Source organism: Aquarana catesbeiana, linkage group LG01 (assembly GCF_042186555.1).
Source record: "Aquarana catesbeiana isolate 2022-GZ linkage group LG01, ASM4218655v1, whole genome shotgun sequence".
Taxonomy (NCBI): domain Eukaryota; kingdom Metazoa; phylum Chordata; class Amphibia; order Anura; family Ranidae; genus Aquarana; species Aquarana catesbeiana.
The window spans coordinates 934,238,467-934,259,058 of NC_133324.1; the positions used below are offsets into that span (position 1 = coordinate 934,238,467).

Sequence of the window (20,592 nt, forward strand, 5' to 3'; positions counted from 1 at the left end):
TCAATCTTTTATTTGTTTTTTCACATATACCTAGTGCAAACAGTTTGGACGAGAAACACATTAACCTTTAAATTTATTGTTCGTTCGCAGAAAATTTCTAAACTGGTCCTTCATTTTTTCAGCTCAAAAACATCCCAACGATTACCGATTTTGTGCCCATTAACTGGCCAAAAAACGAATGAACTGACCAAATGACCGATTTTCGGCCGATTTTTCGGACAGCATATGGCCAGCATTAGGTTTCAATATTGAGTTGGCCCCCCCTTTGCAGCTATAACTGCTTTAACTTCCCCACCACAACAACCCCACACCATAATCACCCCTCCACCAAATGATTTGGACCAGTGCACAAAGCAATATCCACAAAGACATGGATGATGGAGTTTGGGGTGGAGGAACTTGACTGGCCTGCACAGAGTCTTGACCTCAACCCGATAGAACACCTTTGGGATGAATTAGAGCCGAGACTGCTAGCCAGGCCTTCTCTTCTACATCAGTGCCTGACCTCACAAATGTGCTTCTGGAAGAATGGTCAAACATTCCCATGGACACACTCCTAAACCTTGTGGACAGCCTTCCCAGAATAGTTGAAGCCGTTATAGCTGCAAAGGGTGGACCAACTCAATATTCAACCCTATGGACTAAGACTGGGATGCCATTAAAGTTCAGTTCAAGGCAGGCGTGCCAATACTTTTGACAATATAGAGCATGTTGGATTAAACAGCTTCGTCTTACTGAAGACCTAAGCTGTCTGTGGAGGATGTGTATTTCAGCAGGTGACCATACTGGCCAGACGGAGCGAGGTCTAAGGGAGGTTTTTCAATGCATAAGGCAGTGCTTGAAACAGAAACAACTGGCATCCACAAGAAATAAGAAAAGGCAGCAAGAAAGTTTGGCTCACGTTGTCAAAGACAAGCAGAAAACAGCAGCTGTTATCAGATTGATGGCGATGGGCAACCAAAGAACATTTCTCCCCCCCCCCCCCCCCCCACATCCTACATACTGAGCCCTTTGAATGTGATGGTCCCCGAGACAGCCACAAATCACTCTGGATATAAAAGGGTTAACACATCATCAACATATTGCACCCAGCACTAGTGCGTGTGCGTAGGTGGGACGGCTGCGCTATTACATTCTTATATTTTTACGCTCCTGAACGATTATTTCATCAACACAGATGAAATGTAAATGATTAAAGATAATGCAACATATTTCACACTCCTAATCGAGCAGCTTGAAATGAACACTTTGAGTCGCATCCAAAAAACCCCACCGCCGAGTTTTACTTCCTATTATCCCAAGTACAGGAGAGGAGTCTGTACAACTCTGCAAGACTGGAGGGAAGGCCGGAGGGGAGATTTAAAGTGTAACTAAAATGTAAAGATAAAAAAAATTCATAGACTAGTAGCTCAACTCCTCACTTTTTCCAGTGGTGGCATTCCATTTTCCTTCTTTGGGTTTCATTCTTCTTTACAAAATGCTAGTTTCTTCATAATCAGTCCTAGGGTGACCACGCACTCTAAATAGTTCCCCCAAAGCAAAAGCAGGATGGACACCCTAGGGTACAAGCTCCCTGTGGACTGCAAGTGGACATCCTAAATGCACAGAATGCCATTACATAAAGCTGGGAATCCACAGGGAATGCAAGGAATTACAGCATGTCCACTTAATCCCCTTTGGGATTAATAAAGCATTCTGAATCGGAAGGAGGCACCAGCGCAAGTGGGCTAGTAAGGTGGCCGGGCACAATGCCAATAAGTATTAGGAATTGGGTATTGGTAAAGGAATGTTCCACCTATCCCGGCAATGCCCTGTAATTAGCAGCCTCTGCTCATTCCATCCAAGCCATGCCTCCAACACGTTTCACCCCGCCCTGTGACTTAATCATGGTCCTCTTTGATTACACCCTGCGAGCAGAGCGAAACATGTTGGTGGCATGGCTAAGATGGAGTGAGCCAAGGCGGCTCTTACCTGCTAATTACACAGCTGAAATCGGTGTACGGCGGCTGAAACATTCCTTTACCTCTACAGCGTGCTTTGAGTCAAGATGGACTCACTCCGAGCCCACACCCTCATAGCAGAATCCACTTTATGAGACTACAATAGCCTGACCGGGGCCCCCTAAGCTACATTCAGAGTCACAGTATTGGGGTATTGCCTAATGGATGAAGGAGTGTTTATGTACGTATGTAAATATGTGTTCAGTTCATCCTTCTACGCTCAGCAATTCTATTGACCAGCTCTCTGGGCACCATGTCTGATACCCTGGAAAACTTTTTCCATAGAGTGTTTTCTAGGTCTTTTTTTTTTTTTTTTTTTTTTACAAAGCAAATAGCCAGGCCTTCAATAAAAGAGACTCCTGACTAGGACTGAGGTACTAGTGGTACACCCGGCCAAAACCAGATGGATCCTGATCCCCAGGGCACAAGACTACTGATAAAGACTGTGGTACTCTTGGTCCACAGGGTCAAAACCAGATGGACACTAGCCCTGATCCCCCCCAGGGCACAAGACTCCTGATGAGGACTGGAGTACTCTTGGTCCACCCAACCAAAACCAGATGGACCCTGGCCCTGATCTTCTACGACACAAGACTCCCGATAAAGACTGGGGTACTCTAGGTTTGCCAGCCCATAACCTGACGGACCCCATTCTTCAGGTGACCTGCCAAGGCAAGGTCCACCCAAGTACCAGGTGGGGTGTCCCAAAAGGGAGACACATACACTAGGGCTAATTTAAACAGTAGCCACTTAACATAACAATATGTTTTAGGAGCGTGGGAGGAAACCAGAGTACCCAGAAAAAACCCCAAGGAAGAAAAGGGAAAACAATTCAACTCCAGGCATCTTCTGGCAAGGATTCAAACCAAAGACCCCATTGCTGCAAGGCAGAAGTGCTAACCACTAGGTAATTTAGAATATTTACAGGAGGGTTGAATTATACATGCATTCAAAGATTAAATTTCTCTTTTTAAAGAGGCACTGTCGTTTTTCCCATCCAGGGCAAAGTGAGTATCTGCAGGTAGCCAATCTTCCCAGGCAAATATTCTTACCACAGCTAATCAGCTACTGCACATGTCCAAATACCCCTGCTGTGGATGGGAAGGCTGTGTCTTGACATCATCCCACTGTCTAAGCATTGACACCAGTTTGCACTAGTGCTTAAGCAGACTAGGATGTTGCAGTGGGGATGAGGAAGCATGGCTGGGTAAGTACACACGGCTAGGGATAGAATAGTGGACTATGGGAAGAGGTGGTGATTCACTACAGAGAGGGGGTGAGGAAGCACAACTGGAGAGATAGAGAAGATAGATAGAGATAGAGAAGATAGATAGAGATAGAAAAGATAGATAGAGATAGAAAAGATAGATAGAGATAGAAAAGATAGATAGAGATAGAAAAGATAGATAGAGATAGAGAAGATAGATAGAGATAGAGAAGATAGATAGAGATAGAGAAGATAGATAGAGATAGAGAAGATAGATAGAGATAGAGAAGATAGATAGAGATAGAGAAGATAGATAGAGATAGAGAAGATAGATAGAGATAGAGAAGATAGATAGAGAAGATAGATAGAGATAGAGATAGAGATAGAGATAGAGATAGAAACAGTGGTGGTGCTGGAGGGAAGGGGGCGAGGTTGAGGAAGTGTGGCTGGGTAGGCATACATGCCTGGGGATGAGAAATTGGACTACAGGGGAAGGGTGAGGTAGCATGGCTGAAGAAGAAGTATACATGTCTGGGGATAGGCAAAGGGGTGAAGAAGTGTGCCTGGGTAAGTAAACATACCCGGGGATGGGGGTGAGAGAGGGTAGGTAAGCATGGTTGGATGAGTTGCTAGGGAATGGGGGTACAGTCTAAAGGGAGGAGGTGAGGAAGTATGGCTGGGTAAGCACACATGGATGGGGATGTGGGTGGACTACAGGTACTTTCGATAAGGTGCCTTCTGGCATTAGGCCCAGACTTGTGGTGAGATGTTCTGTCTTATTCTCGTACATATTCTAAGGAACCTGTCACCGCAAGTTTCTATTTTGCAGACAGCTCGCTCACTAAAATTTCCACTTAAACTTTGTCAAAGCCTTGCATAAAAAAAGCGTTTCACCTATCTTGTATAATATAAGAAATATGTTCAGGCCTCTTAAGAAAAATATATATATATATTGAACCAAAGTGCAGCCATTTTCCTTACAAAGGGGGTGAAGAAGCATGGCTGGGCTAAGTGCACATGCCTGGAGATGGGGTGGTGAACTATGGGGAGGGGGTGAGGAAGTATGGATGGGTGAGTACACATGCCTGGGGATAGGGGGTGGAATACAGGGAGGGGGTGAGGAAGTACACATTCCTGGAGATGGAGCAATGGACCATGGGGAAGGGGTGAGGAAGCGTGGCTGGGTAGAGTATACATGCCTGGGGATAGGAGGTGGAATACAGGGAAGGGGTGAGGAAGCATGACTGGGTAAGTACACCTTCTTGGGCATGTGGTTGTAGACTACAAAGAGGGGTGAAGAAGGGTGGCTGTGGATAGGGCAGTGGACCGTGGGGAAGGTGTGAAGAAGCATGGCTGGGTAGGTACACATTTCTGGGAATGGGGCAGGGAACCATGGGGAAGGGGTGAGGAAGCGTGGCTGGGTAAGCACACATTCCTGGGGATGGGGCAGTGGACCACGGGGAAGGAGTAAGGAAGTCTGGCTGGGTAGGTACACATTCCTGGGGATGAGGCAGTGGATCATGGGGAAGGAGTAAGGAAGTCTGGCTGGGTAAATATGCATTTTTGGGGATGGGGCAGTGGACCATGGGGAAGGGGTAAGGAAGTCTTGCTGGGTAAGCACACATTCCTGGTGATGGGGCAGTGGACCATGGGGAAGGAGTAAGGAAGTCTGGCTGGGTAAATACGCATTTTTGGGGATGGGGCAGTGGACCATGGGGAAGGGGTAAGGAAGTCTGGCTGGGTAAATACGCATTTTTGGGGATGGGGCAGTGGACCATGGGGAAGGGGTAAGGAAGTCTTGCTGGGTAAGCACACATTCCTGGTGATGGGGCAGTGGACCATGGGGAAGGAGTAAGGAAGTCTGGCTGGGTAAGTACACATTCCTGGGCATGAGGCAGTGGATCATGGGGAAGGGGTAAGGAAGTCCTGCTGGGTAAGTACACATGTCTGGGGATGAGGCAGTGGACCATGGGGAAGTGATGAAGAAGCCTGGCTAGGTAAGTACACATTCCTAGAGATGGGACTATGTGCAGAAAGTGTTACTTTGCCCTGAATAGAAAAAGTGACGGCATCTGTTTACTATCTGCCAAGAGTTCCACTTTAAGGCAGGGGCAGTAGAATGAAGCCCTCGTGTCCAATAGACCTCTCAAATTTTAAATAAAAAAAAAAAAAAAAAACCACCGATACCCTCTAAACTGAAAAATATACAAATCTGAATACTACAAGGATGTAAATATGCTACAGCAAAGGTTGGAAAAAAAAAAAAAAAAAAAATAAGATGAAAGTCACATTACTAAATTGCGGTGATATAAACACTTATAATATGCGCTTGCTGAAAACGCACTTAGTTTGGACTTTTCCGCGAGCCAGTAAAAATCTCTAGGAATTTTCCTCTATAAAGGAGAGGAATGACACAGAATCCGTCAGCTTGTTTATCTGGGATGATCTTTAGGCGAGCGATGCCTCCTGGTAGCGTGGCCCCCTTGTCCTGCCAAACGCTCCGAGCATCAGCTGCAGTGTCTGTCAAAAAGAGCGCACAATATGTCTCCCCCTCACTCTCTCCCCGTGTGCGCTCCTCCATCTTCCAGATCTGACATCATGCTATATGGCAGCTTGCACACATTTCCTCTGCAAAACGCCCAGCATGAGCCCTCTCATCTGTTCGCCCATTTCTCATTTATTTCCCCGTTTTTCAAGGAAAAACTAAATTGTCACACCAGAACATTTATTATTACTATGACGTTTACCTGAATTTTGATGCCAGTTTTATTGCAGGCTCGTGGTTTCATATTTTAGCAAATCTTATACCTTGGTTGCCCCCAGCTGGCCACCTGTATATTAGGAAATGTGCACAGCATCCCTGCTGAAGGACTGCCAAGATCAGTTAGCTTATGGAGAGCATGCTGGTTATAGTCAGTCTGAGCCTTGGATAGGCTTTTAATGAAAGGAGCAGCAAAGAACAATCATTGCAAAAGATTACTAAACAGGAAGCAATGTCACCATATACTTATTGAGCAGATGTGGTCATCCTCTGTACATACACTATATTGCCAAAAGTATTGGGACACTTGCCTTTACATGAACTTTAATGGCATCCCAGTCTTAGTCCATAGGATTCAATATTGAGTTTGCCCACCCCAAAGGCGTTCTATCAGGTTGAGGTTAGGACTCTGTGCAGGCCAGACAAGTTCCTCCACCCCAAACTCGCTCAATCGTGTCTTTATGGACCTTGCTTTGTGCACTGGTGTGCAGTCATGTTGGAACAGGAAGGGACCATCCCCAAATTGTTCCCACAAAGTTGGGAGCATGAAATTGTCCAAAATGTCTTGGTATGCTGACGCCTTAAGAGTTCTCTTCACTGGAACTAAGGGGCCAAGCACAAGAGAGAGTGAGAGAGAAAGAGCGTAAGAAAGAGCAAAAGAAAGAAAAAGAAAGAAAAAGAAAGAAAAAGAAAGAAAAAGAAAGAAAAAGAAAGAAAAAGAAAGAAAAAGAAAGAAAAAGAAAGAAAACAAAAAAGAGATATGAGAAGAAAGAAAGAGAGAGAGACAGACCAACAGTTAGAGAAGAAGAAAAAAAAAAAAAAAAAGGAAGAAGAAGAAGGAGGAGGAGGAGGAGGAGGAGAGAGAAAGAAAGGAGAGAGAGAGAGAGAGAGAGAGAAACTGTTTCTAGTAGATCATACAATTGCGAGTCGCACACAGCACAGTAACGATATACAATTTGATGGACAGATAAAGCAATAGACAGACAGATAATCAGGATTTATAACTAGGCGGGATGCCTGTTGAAGCGTTTGATGGTCACCGATACGGCAGACTGTCTTCCCAGCCCCCATACGCCAGGCCTATAAATACATCCTGGGGATTCTGCCTGGCTGGGTAGCAGCTGAGTTCAGCAATTAACAAATTAGCATGTTGGCAGATAGCGCGCGGCGCTGGGCTCTTGGTCAGAACGAGAAGGAGTCTTTCCTGGATGAGCGGCAGACTTTGGAAAGATTTCTCGCCGTCATAAGGAAAGTTCGCGTTTATTTAATACAATCGAGCGATTGTTGGAGGGATTTGGTCTACCTCCTGATACAACACTGCTACATTATCAGCATGTTTAGAATCGGAGAGTACCTAATGGGATCCAAACACGACAACTGCTCATACACCCCTTCACTGCTGGTGTGAATCAGAAAGATTGTGTATGGTCTGCATTAAAGGAGATCAGTCATCAAATGGTGAACCCAAGACACGTACATTGGGGCTGGGACAAGGTGTCACACCTCTAACATTTGACCCTTTTTAACTAATAAAAACCACCAAGATGTTTATTCACCCCTGTCAGGGCTGGGCTCAGCCCTTCCTTCTCAAAGTTGGCTGCTCAATTGTCGGCTAATTGCCAGCTCCTATCTCTCCAAAGTGACTCACCTGTTGATGATATCCTGCTCGTCAGTCCTGCCTACTTAAGCCATCCAGCCCAGATGATCTCTGCCTTCTCCTTGGTCACATCTCTAGAGATGCTCTCCTGTGTTCCTGTTAAAAAGACTTGCTTGGCTGACATTCCTTCTGGCTCCAGATCCTGCTTGTTGTTCTACTACGCTCATCTCCAGCTCCCTGACGTTTTGGCTTGTCTGACTATCCGTTCCAGTTCCTGAACTCTGGCTATGTTTTGACTACGCTTACTCTGTTTACCTTTTATTATTATTATTATACAAGTGTGATTTAACTGTACTTTTGTCTCAGGGCTCTTTCACACGGGGGATCCGTATGTCCGTTTTTCATCCTTCCATTTTCGGATGAAAAAACGGACATACATGTATCCCTATGGAGCGTCGGATGTCAGCGGTTACATGTCCGCTGACATCCGACCCGCTCCGATCCGAAAAGTGTAACGGAGGAAAACCCTACTTTTCCATCCGTTTTCGGATCGGATCGGGTGACGACGGACTCTACGGTCCGTCATCACCCGATCCCCCATAGGGGAGAGCGGCGCTCTGACAGGTCCGTCGCTGCACAGTGTGCAGCGACAGACCTGTCATTTTCCTGCTCAGCGGGGATTGGCGGAGCGATCCCCGCTGAGCAAGCGGGTGTTCACGGGGCCGATCATCACTGAAAGAGCCCTCAGTCTGATTCATGGTTTCTGACAACTCCCTTGTTATCTCTCACCTATTTCTCCATAGGCTATCCCCTCTTCAGTCCATCATGCATGTTGCTGCCAGACTCATCTACCTTACCAACTGCTCAGTGTCTGCCAATCCTCTCCGCCAATCCCTACACTGGCTTCCAGTGGAGAATTATATTCAAAAATGCTAACATATAAAGCCAGTCACAACTCTGCCCTTTGCTATCACCAATCTTGTCTCCAAATATCACCCAAACCGTCCTTCTCCGCTCCTCCCAAGACATTCTGCTCTCTAGCTCTCATTTCCTCCTCCCATTATGGTCTCCAGGACTTCTCCCATCCTCTGGAACTCTCTACCTCAATTTGTCCAGCCATCTCCTTCTCTGGCCACCTTTAGGTGATCCCTGAAAACATATATCTCTTCAAAAGTAAGCCTATCACACCTCTATTAACTGAACTTTTTATCACTTCCATCAGCTCATCCCCCACAGTTATTACCTTTTGTACCCCCCTATTGGATTGTAAGCTCTTATGAGCAGGGCCCTCTTAACCCTCTTGCATTTTATTGTATTGTAACACTACTGTCACCCTTTAGATTGTAAAGCGCTGTGCAAACTGTTGGCGCTTTATAAATCCTGAATAATAATAGTTCTTACAGACCAAAAGCAATCTTTCCACTGACCCCAAGATGTAACTGGTCATTCTTCCCATTGACCAAGGGTCTCCAAACGTTCCAACGGGCCAGCAGACTTTGGGATGTAGGGGCAGAAGCAGATTTCGGCCAGTAGAAAATGTCCCGGCATCAGTGGGAGGAAGCAATGCAACGGGCTTGGTGGTCAAATGAAGGAATAGTGTCCCATCATTGGTATCAGTGGAAGGAATAGTGTCGAGGAATGATGGGGCACTATTCCTCTAGCTAATACCAATAATGAGGGAATAATCCTCCCACTGACATAACAAGCGGACACTATTCCTACCACTGACACCAATGATGAGACACTATCCCTTCTACCTATACCGGTAATAGGGCACTATTCCTCCCACTGATACCAATGATGATGTCAGCGGGAGGAATAGTGCCCCATCACTGGTGTCAGCGGGAGGAATAGTGCCCCATCACTGGTGTCAGCGGGAGGAATAGTGCCCCATCATTGGTATCAGTGGGAAGAATCGTGTCCCATCATTGGTGTTAGTGGAAGGGATAGCGTCTACTTGTTATGTCAGTGTCCTTGTTATTAGTGCCTTGTATCAGCGGGAGGAATAGTACCCCAAGGGTCAGATAAAGGCAAGCAAAGGGCCACATCTGGCCCATGGGCCATAGTTTGGACACCACTGCCACCAATGGAATGAAGGAGGGTAGAGGTTGGTCAGGGGAGGGGCCAAAAAGAATATGTGGACTTTTATCCTTAATACAGTATCTCACGAAAGTGAGAACACCCCTCACATTTTTGTAAATATTTTATTCTATCTTTTCATGTGACAACACTGAAGAAATGACACTTTGCTACAATGTAAAGTAGTGAGTGTACAGCTTGTATAACAGTGTAAATTTGCTGTCCCTTCAAAATAACTCGACACACAGCCATTAATGTCTAAACTGCTGGCAACAAAAGTGAGTACACCCCTAAGTGAAAATGTCAATATTTGTGTGGCCACCATTATTTTCCAGCACTGCCTTAACCCTCTTGGGCATGGAGTTCACCAGAGGTTCACAGGTTGTCACTGGAGTTCTCTTCCACGCCTCCATGATGACATCACGGAGCTGGTGGATGTTAGAGACCTTGCGCTCCTCCACCTTCCGTTTGAGGATGCCCCACAGATGCTCAATAGGGTTTAGGTCTGGAGACATGCTTGGCCAGTCCATCACCTTTACCCTCAGCTTCTTGTTGGAATACTGCCCTGCAGTCTTTGAAGGGAGGGGATCATGCTCTGCTTCAGTATGTCACAGTACATGTTGGCATTCATGGTTCCCTCAATGAACTGTAGCTCCCCAGTGCCAGCAGCACTCATGCAGCCCCAGACCATGACACTCCCACCACCATGCTTGACTGTAGGCAAGACACACTTGTCTTTTTACTACTCACCTGGTTGCCACCACACACGCTTGACACCATCTGAACCAAATAAGTTTATCTTGGTCTCATCAGACCACAGGACATGGTTCCAGTAATCCATGTCCTTAGTCTGCTTGTCTTCAGCAAACTGTTTGCAGACTTTCTTGTGCATCATCTTTAGAAGAGGCTTCCTTCTGGGACAACAACCATGCAGACCAATTTAATGCAGTGTGAGGCGTATGGTCTGAGCACTGACAGGCTGACCCCCCACCCCTTCAACCTCTGCAGCAATGCTGGCAGCACTCATATGTCTATTTCCCAAAGACAACCTCTGGATATGACGCTGAGCTCGTGCACTCAACTTCTCTGGTCGACCATGGTGAGGCCTGTCCTGAGTGGAACCTGTCCTGTTAAACCGCTGTATGGTCTTGGCCACCGTGCTGCAGCTCAGTTTCAGGGTCTTGGCAATCTTCTTATAGCCTAGACCATCTTTATGTAGAGCAACAATTCTTTTTTTCAGATCTTTAGAGAGTTCTTTGCCATGAGGTGCCATGTTGAACTTCAAGTGACCAGTATGAGAGAGTGAGAGTGATAACACCAAATTTAACACACCTGCTCCCCATTCACACCTGAGACCTTGTAACAGTAACGAGTCACATGACACTGGGGAGGGAAAATGACTAATTGGGCCCAACTTGGACATTTTCAGGTAGGGGTGTACTCACTTTTGTTTAGACATTAATGGCTGTGTGTTGAGTTATTTTGAGGGGACAGCAAATTTACACTGTTGTACAAGCTCTACACTCACTACTTGTGAGATATTGTATACACATACTAGAATTTACACAGCGATGATACCATACTGTAATGGTGGTAATCAGCGACTTACTGTACAGTGGGCAATCTGGCACAGACACTGACATCGCTAGTGACACTAATACAGTGATCAGCGATAACACTATACACTGTCACTGTACTAATGACACTGGCTGTCATTACACTGTCACCGCCCGCATGCAGAAGATTTACTGTGAGTGGTTGGCAGGTGGCCACCGCTGGAGGACAGACAGGCTGTGATCTCAGCACAGCCAGAAAATTGACCACACTGGGATGGATGTGCTCTCATGCCTAGCCTGGTCAGTTTGTAATAGGGAGTCTGGCAGGATCACCAGGTATTTCACACAAAGGAAGCAATACAAAGAGAAAGGATACTTTTTAAACAAGTACATGGTACAGCAGACACATCAGGAAGATGAAATGTTGGGGTAACTTTAACGTCATACAGGTAATTATACAAGTGTGACTATGTTAAAGTGGTTGTTAACCCACTAAGTAAAATTTACAGTATCCTCTCTGTTTATTATTAATGTATTCTGCCCTGTGTCTGTGCCTTATAAAAAATAAATAAATAAAAAATGCAGCTATATTCCTAATTTTAGAGCGCCTGTCGGCCCTCATGTGACCCACCGCCTCTCTCCTCTCTCAGCCTGACAGCTGCAGCAGGTGGGGCCGAGGATCCCCCGCTGATGTAATTTAGGAGGGGAGGAGAGAGGTGTTGTGATACGTGAGTGCCGATCAGCGCTCTGAAATCAGGTATATAGCTGCATTTTTTTTTTTTTTTTTTTTTTTTTTTTTTTTTTTTTTAATAAGGCACAGACACAGGGCAGATTACATTAACAAACAAGAGAAGATACTGTAAACCTGTAACAGTAATTTCAGCAGCAGGAGGGGAGGGGGCGGACATGGAGCTGACAGGCAGGGAGGGGAGGGGGGAGAGGACAGAGGAGAGCACAGAGGAGAGATAGCAGAGCTGCGGATGACAGAGGCACGTAAACTGACCACAGTGTCAGGGCTCAGCAGCCATGATAAACCGTGGTCACTTTACGGGGGGAGGCAGAACCAAGCAGGATCAGCCAGGTATTTCAGGTGATAGAAAGGGGCAAATAACATGCTTTAAAGGAACAGGATCTTTTGTTTTTTGTTTTTTTTTCTTTAGGTTAACACTAATGCCGCGTACACACGGTCGGACTTTTCGTCTACAAAAGTCCAACGGACGCCGACGGACTAAAGCTGGCTGGTAATCCGATCGTGTGTGGGCTTCTCCGGACTTTCAGCAGACTTTTTCAGCCTCAAATCCGACGGACTTTAGATTTGAAACATGCTTCAAATCTTTACGTCGTAACTACGACGGACCCCGAAATCCGCTCGTCTGTGTGCTAGTCCGACGGACAAAAACCCATGCTAGGGCAGCTATTGGCTACTGGCTATGAACTTCCTTATTTTAGTCCGGTGTACGTCATCACGTACGAATCCGTCGGACTTTTGTGTGGTCGTGGGTAGGCAAGTCCGTTCGTTAGAAAGTCTGCTGCAAGTCCGCCGAAAGTCCGCCGGAAGTCTGTCGGACAGGCTGTCGGACTTTTGTAGACGAAAAGTCCGACCGTGTGTACGCGGCATAAGAGTAACCTAACCTTTACAGAAACTGCCACATTTGTTGGAGGTACCTGTGCAGCCTATAAGCCTGTGCTTTCAAACATACTAAATAAATAAAAAACCTAATGCGAAGCAGATGTCACCTTCAGTGAAAACCACAAGTCAAAGCAAGCAGTACATTTAAAGAGGCAAAATACAACTTATGTGAAAAAAAGTCAAGTTCAGCTTTGCCTCCTTCTGCTCCCTGACTGGTCAATGTGGCCATGTTAAAGAATCAATAAGAAGGCTCAAGAAGTGGTCAAGACTTTGAAGAGATAACATTCTAAAAATGTTAATCTGCACTGAGGGTAACCTCTGCTAAGGGCCACCAATGAATGAAGGGGGGGGGGGGGGTTTAAGAACTGGCCCCCTTCTGTACCAGGCCTGGGCCCCATCAGTTTAACTGGGGGCAGAGTGGGGACTCTTTAAATAGCTGTGGGTGCATGCAAAGTAATCTCATGGGCCGTAGCTCCCAGCAATTAAATAAAAGTTCCCTGGGCATCATCAGTTCAGAGTCAGGGGCCGAGGACAGAGAGGGGACTACTTAATAATTTTTCGGGATCAGGCGGACTAATCCTCCAATGCCGTGGCTCCAGACAATTAAAGTTCAAGGCCAGCCCCTTCTATAAATTGATAAATAATTTCATTGTCGGGAGCCGCATCATGAAACACTATTTCACTTTCTCCCAAAAATGAGGAAACAGTCCCCTCTCTATCCCCGGTCCCTGCTGCTGAACTGATGGGGCCCTTGGGGGAACTTTCATTTATTTTCTGGAAGCCACAGTGGACAGGATTACTGCGTGCACACAAAAAGGTATTTACAGTGCCTTGAAAAAAAGTATTCATACCCCTTGAAATTTTCCACATTTTGTCATGTTACAACCAACATCAGTTGAGAACCAGAAGAAGCCTGTACTATTGTCTCTCAGGGAAGTAACCACGGTCAACCAGAAGAAGCCTGTACTATTGTCTCTCAGGGAAGTAACCACGGTCAACCAGAAGAAGACTGTACTATTGTCTCCCAGGGAAGTAACCACGGTCAACCAGAAGAAGCCTGTACTATTGTCTCCCAGGGAAGTAACCACGGTCATCCAGAAGAAGCCTGTACTATTGTCTCTTAGGTAAGTAACCACGGTCATCAATTATCTTTTTAGCTCTCTAGAAGGATGGCATTATTCTAAATGAAGCCAAAAGTATCAGGGCAATCTTCACAAAGACCCCACAATATATCCGGGCATTCTTCTCACTGATCACCAATTATATTGGCCATTCTTCCACTCTCCTCCAAATAGAACTGGTCAGTCTTTCCACTGACCACCAACATACTGGGCCACCATTTCCCACGATCCCCAACGTAAGCAACATTCTTCCCACCGACCACCAATGCACTGGCAATTCTTTCCCATTGATCCCCAATGTAAGCAGTATTCTTTCCACTAACCACCAATGTACTGGGCCATTTCTTGCCACCGACCTCCAATATAAAAGGGACATTCTATGCATTGGTCACCAGTGTAATAGAGTCCTTCTCCTTTGAACCATAAACATAAGGGACCTTCTCCACTGGCCACCAATAAAAGCAGACTTCAGTTTTCACTCTTTACGTATTTTCTGACAATTATTTGTTTCATTTCAATATAATTTTTGGAGAAAATAAATTTTCTCATATAGAATGGGGAGGTTAAAAAATATATAATATAATAATATTTATATATTTTTTTTATATATAAATATATATATTTTATTTTTATTGAATATTCAAATTACATCAAAAGACAGTGGAGGAAACCACTGCCAGACAGAAAAAAAAAAAAAAAAAATCAAAGCAAAAATTACACACAATAACAGATACAGCTCCGCAATTACAGACTAAGCAAGGTGCTTGAACTACCATTGGGGGAGGGCGCATAGAGGCCCTATGGTAAGATATGATTGGGAGACATTAATGCATTTAACATCATAGGACAGGAGGGAGAACGACAGAGCTTCAAGCTTCCACAAAGATAGAGGCTGAAAATTGGGTAAATAAATGGAGGGGCGCTGTCATTCAAAGAGAGAGACGTGGTTAACCACCTCAATACAGGGCACCTATACCCTCTTCCTGCCCAGGCCAATTTTCAGCTTTCAGTGCTCTCACACTTTGAATGACAATTGCGTGGTCATACAACACTGTACCCAAAACACATTTTTGTATCATTTTGTTTACACAAATAGAGCTTTCTTTTGGTGGCATTTGATCACCACTGTTTTTTTTTTTTTTTTCTGGGGAAAAAAAAAAAAAAAAAAAAAAAAAAAAAAACACAAAATAAATAAATAAATGTTTTAGTTTTTGACAGTAAATTTTGTAAATAAGTAATTTTTCTCCTTCAGTGATGTGCGCTGATGAGGTGCCAGTGATGAGAAGGCTCTAATATTCCGCACATATGGGCACTGATAGGTGGCACTGGTGGGCAGCACTGACTGGCATCACTAATGGGAACTAATTGCTGGCACTGGTTGCGCTTTTTTGTAACAGGGCACTGATGATCAGTGCCCTGATTACCTGTTCTGATGTCCCTTGTGAGGAGATGCCACCGATAGGCTCTCCTTGCCACACTCTGTGTGAGGCAAGCCCATTACCGTCACTTCCTGTATTTAGTTGTGACCGGCTGTTATTGGACACACCCGATCACATGGTTAAAGAGCCTCAAACCCTGCGCACCCCCCGTGGGCGTTTGGGTGTGCCGTCACATGACATCCACCCAGAAGGAGGGCCACACCGTCCCTCCATCATTTGACGGTGGGCGGGCGGCAAGTGGTTAAGAAATAGCAACCCTTGAGGCTATACGAAAAGTGGGCTTGGGTCACCAGTAAAAAGGACCTTGAGAGGACGGCCACACTGACGGTTTTGCAATAGTTTAACGGTTCTGCTGCCAATCAAACTCAGATAGCCAATCAGGAGAGAGAGAGGGGGCGAGGACGAAGCTCAGCTGAATGGACACATGGAGCTGCGGCTTGGGTGCCCCCAGAGCCAGAAGCACCCCCTCATCTAGGATTCCCCTGGTCTCAGCATTCAGCAGACTATGGCAGCTAACTCCAGTCCTCCTCCAGTCCCTGTACTTTCTGCTTCCCAGTTCCCCCACCCACCTCAGCAGTAGGCACCAGAGAGGACAGAACTCCTCCACCAGATCCTGCCACTCTCTATGCAGCCTCAGCATCCCCTCATCTCTGCTTCCCCTGGTCCCGCCATTCAGCTGACTCCAGCACTCCTCTGGTCTTCCTCCAGACCATGCACTTTCTGCTTCCCAGCTCCCCCCCCAGCTTCTTTCCAGCCACAGCACAGGGTGAGGCTTATAATGCAGGAGGTGATCTGGACGTCTAATCATAGAGATATAACTGTCTTTTTGAGGGCAACTATAATGCTGACATGGCCTGCGATTAAATAAAGTTTGACACTGCTGTAGAAGATAGTGGTACCAGCTTAATGTGTTATAGGTCAGGACATGTACACTTTAAACCTGTGTACTATCCACAGAGAAGCTGCATTGAAGCACATCTAATTAGTAACAGAATTTACTGGTTTATAGCTCCACAAACTGGAATTTTATAGCCTTCTATAAAGTCTGCACTGTACAGAGGACAACCGGGGCGGAGAAACCATCATCAGACGATCCGAAAGCCTTAGGGCCAAAAGTGTCTGAAATAAGATCTGTCTGAAGACACAGAATGGTAGCTAGAGGAAACTCCGAGAGATCTCACACACCTTCAGTCATGAGCCCAACAATTCCATGTACTACGAAGAGTGAGACTTAAAGGATCAACCCCCCCCCAGAAGTGAGATTTCCGTAATGGACAGTGTCTGGTGGATGGGTGTCCTAATGGCTTCTACTATCTCCTCGGTGGAAACTGCCAGCAAGATCTCCATGCCATTACTCCTGACTGTCCACTCTACAGGACACATACCAGCTATATAGGATGAAGACACCTCTATAGGACCCAGACCTCCTCTGTAGGGTGTATATACACCTCTATAGGACCAAGACCTCCTCGGTAGGGTGTATATACACAATTCTATAGGACACAGACCTCCTCTGTAGGGTGTATATACACCTCTATAGGATCCAGATCTCCTCTGTAGGATATACATACAGTGAGGGAAAAAAAAAAAAGTATTTGATCCCCTGCTTTAATGGTTGGTTTATTATAAAAGTGAGAGACAGAATAACAACAAAAATATCCAGAAAACTAATTTCAAAAAAGTTATAAATTGATTTACATTTTAATGAGTGAAATAAGTATTTGACCCCTTCCCAAAACATGACTTAATACTTGGTGGCAAAACCCTTGTTGGCAATCACAGAGGTCAGACGTTTATTGTAATTGGCCACCAGGTTTGCACACATCTCAGGAGGGATTTTGTCCCACTCCTCTTTGCAGATCCTCTCCAAGTCATTAAGGTTTTCAGGCTGACGTTTGGCAACTCGAACCTTCAGCTCCCTCCACATATTTTCTATAGGATTAAGGTCTGGAGACTGGCTAGGCCACTCCAGGACCCTAATGTGCTTCTTCTTGAGGCACTCCTTTGCCTTGGACGTGTGTTTTGGGTCATTGTCGTGCTGTAATATCCATCCTTGACCCATTTTCAATGCCCTGGCTGAGGGAAGGAGGTTCTCACCCAAGATTTGATGGTACATGGCCCCGTCCATCGTCCCTTTGATGCAGTGAAGTTGTCCTGTCCCCTTAGCAGAAAAATGACCCCAAAGCATGTTTCCATCTCCATGTTTGACGGTGGGGATGGTGTTTCTGGGGTCATAGGCAGCATTCCTCCTCCTACAAACAAGGCAAGTTGAGTTGATGCCAAAGAGCTTGATTTTGGTCTCATCACTTTCACCCAGTTCTCCTCTGAATCATTCAGATGTTCATTAGCAAATCTCAGACGGAGCTGTACATGTGCTTTCTTGAGCAGGGGGACCTTGCGGGCGCTACAGGATTTCAGTCCTTTATGGTGTAGTGTGTTACCAATTGTTTTCTTGGTGACTATGGTCCCAGCTGCCTTGAGATCATTGACACAGTTCTCCTGTGTAGTTCTGGGCTGATTCCTCACCGTTCTCATGATCATTGAAACTCCACGAGGTGAGATCTTGCATGGAGCTCCAGACCAAGAGAGATTAACAGTTATTTTATTTTGTGTTTCTTCAATTTGCAAATAATCACACCAACCGTTGTCACCCTTCCCACCAAGCTGGTTGGCGATGGTCTTGTAGCCCATTTCAGCCTTGTGTAGGTCTACAATCTTGTCCCTGACATCCTTGGACAGTTCTTTGGTCTTGGCCATGGTGGAGAGATTGGAATCTGATTGATTCTGTGGACAGGTGTCTTTTATACAGATAACAAGCTGAGATTAGGAGCACTCCCTTTAATGGAGTGCTCCTAATCTCAGCTCTTTACCTGTATAGAAGACACCTGGGAGCCAGAAATCTTGCTGATTGATAGGGGATCAAATACTTATTTCACTCATTAAAATGCAAATCAATTTATAACTTTTTTGAAAAGCGTTTTTCTGGATATTTTTTGTTGTTGTTCTGTCTCTCACTGTTATGATAAATCGACCATTAAAATGATAGACTGATCATTTCTTTGTCAGTGGGCAAACGTAGAAAATCAGCAGGGGATCAAATACCTTTTTTTCCTCACTGTACACCTCTATAGGACCCAGACCCTATAGGACCCAGACCTCCTCTGTAGGGTGTATATACATCTCTATAGGACACAGATCTCCTCTGCAGGGTGTATATACACCTCTATAGGACACAGCTCTCCTACATATACACCTCTATAGGACCCAGACCTCCTCTATATACACAGACCTCCTCTACAGGACCCAGACCTACTCTGTGGGGTGTATATACACCTCTATAGGACAGATCTCCTCTGCAGGGTGTATATACACCTCTATAGGACACAGCTCTCCTCCATATACACCTCTATAGGACCCAGACCTCCTCTGCAGGGTGTATATACACCTCTATAGGACCCAGACCTCCTCTATATACACCTCTATAAGACACAGACCTCCTCTACGTACACCTCTATAGGACCCAGACCTACTCTGTGGGGTGTATATACACCTCTATAGGACAGATCTCCTCTGTAGGGTGTATAGCCACCTCTATGGGACACAAACCTCCTCTATATACACCTCTATAGGACCCAGACCTCCTCTATATGACCCAGACCTCCTATGCAGGGTGTATATACACCTCTATAGGACACAGATCTCCTCTATATACACTTCTATGGGACACAGATCTCCTCTATAGGGTGTATATACACCTCTATAGGACACAGCTCTCCTCTGCAGGGTGTATATACACCTCTATAGGACCCAGACCTCCTCTACAGGACCCAGACCTACTCTGTGGGGTGTATATACACCTCTATAGGACAGATCTCCTCTGCAGGGTGTATATACACCTCTATAGGACCCAGACCTCCTCTATATGACACAGACCTCCTCTACGTACACCTCTATAGGACCCAGACCTACTCTGTGGGGTGTATATACATCTCTATAGGACAGATCTCCTCTGTAGGGTGTATATACACCTCTATGGGACACAAACCTCCTCTATATACACCTCTATAGGACACAGACCTGCTCTATATACACCTCTAAATGACCCAGACCTCCTCTGTAGGGTGTATATACACCTCTATAGGACACAGCTCTCCTCTATATACACCTCTATGGGACACAGATCTCCTCTGTAGGGTGTATATACACCTCTATAGGACACAGCTCTCCTCTATAGCAGTCAGTGACATTTCCACGCCCCCTTCAGCAAACCCCGCCCACACCAGTCTCAGACCGCCAATCCTCACTCGTCCTTTGCCCACTGTGTTTCTGCCCAGCTCGTGACTGTCACCTCACCCAGCCAATGAGAAGAGCAAAGACTAAGATACGGGGGCGGAGCCGGCCGGCACAACACAGGGCACGCGCCCCACACTACCGGCGCGCCCCCGTTCCCTGAAGTGAGAGCGGCGCCCCCCCATCTCACTCACCTGCCCGAAGCGAGGCCTCCCCAGCACGAACGGGGGCACGTCCGCCATGTCCCTGGCTGTCCTCGCCGCGGGGGTTGCCGGGAGCTGTAGTCCTGGCGGGGAGGCTCCTCCTGCACTCATCCCCCGGCTGCCGATACCTCTACTACTGCCGAGCGGGACAGGCCCCGCCCCCTCCTCTGCTGCTGTCTGACAGGTTCCTCCCTCCTCCACTACGGCCCGCTGCTAGGTGACCGGCCACGCCCACTGCCTCAGACTGCGCCGCCGCGATGCATCCGCACACGCCCCCCTCCCCATACAATAGATGGTCACCTGGCCACGCCCCTCTCCGCCTCTTCTTTAGTGTGATTGGCTCGTTGCTGCCCCCTACGTTACTGGATTGGCGGAGAATTGTGGGAGGGGAGGACAGACGTGCCCGCTGTTCCTGGTGTCCCCACCCCCTCACATCCGGGGAACTGAGCGGCATCTGTTGCCAAGAGCAACCAGTCAGCGCTGTTCTTTAAAGCGAACCTGTAATTTTTGAAAAAAAAAAACAACAGATTTAACACTTTGTCTTCTGCCCAGTTCTTCTGATTTCTCACATACATGTTAAAATCATCATTCTTGTGCTAGAAAATGACCTATTCTATGAAAGCAGAGGCCCTGGAGAATAAAATGGTGGCTGACGCCATTTTGTATTACAAGCGACATTTGCGCAGTCATTTATCGAACGCAAATCTTC

The 20,592-nt window shown here is 46.2% G+C and overlaps 1 protein-coding gene across 1 annotated transcript in view; it reads right to left on the reverse strand.

Moving 5' to 3' along the window:
• Positions 1-20,131, reverse strand: part of SFXN5 (sideroflexin 5) — a 367,837-nt gene extending 347,706 nt beyond the window's left edge. Inside the window, exon 1 of the mRNA XM_073611062.1 lies at positions 19,875-20,131. Within this exon, the coding sequence (XP_073467163.1) occupies positions 19,875-19,994 (120 nt within the window). The 5' untranslated portion in view covers positions 19,995-20,131. The remainder of the gene's footprint in view (positions 1-19,874) is intronic.
• Positions 20,132-20,592: the final 461 nt, after the last annotated feature.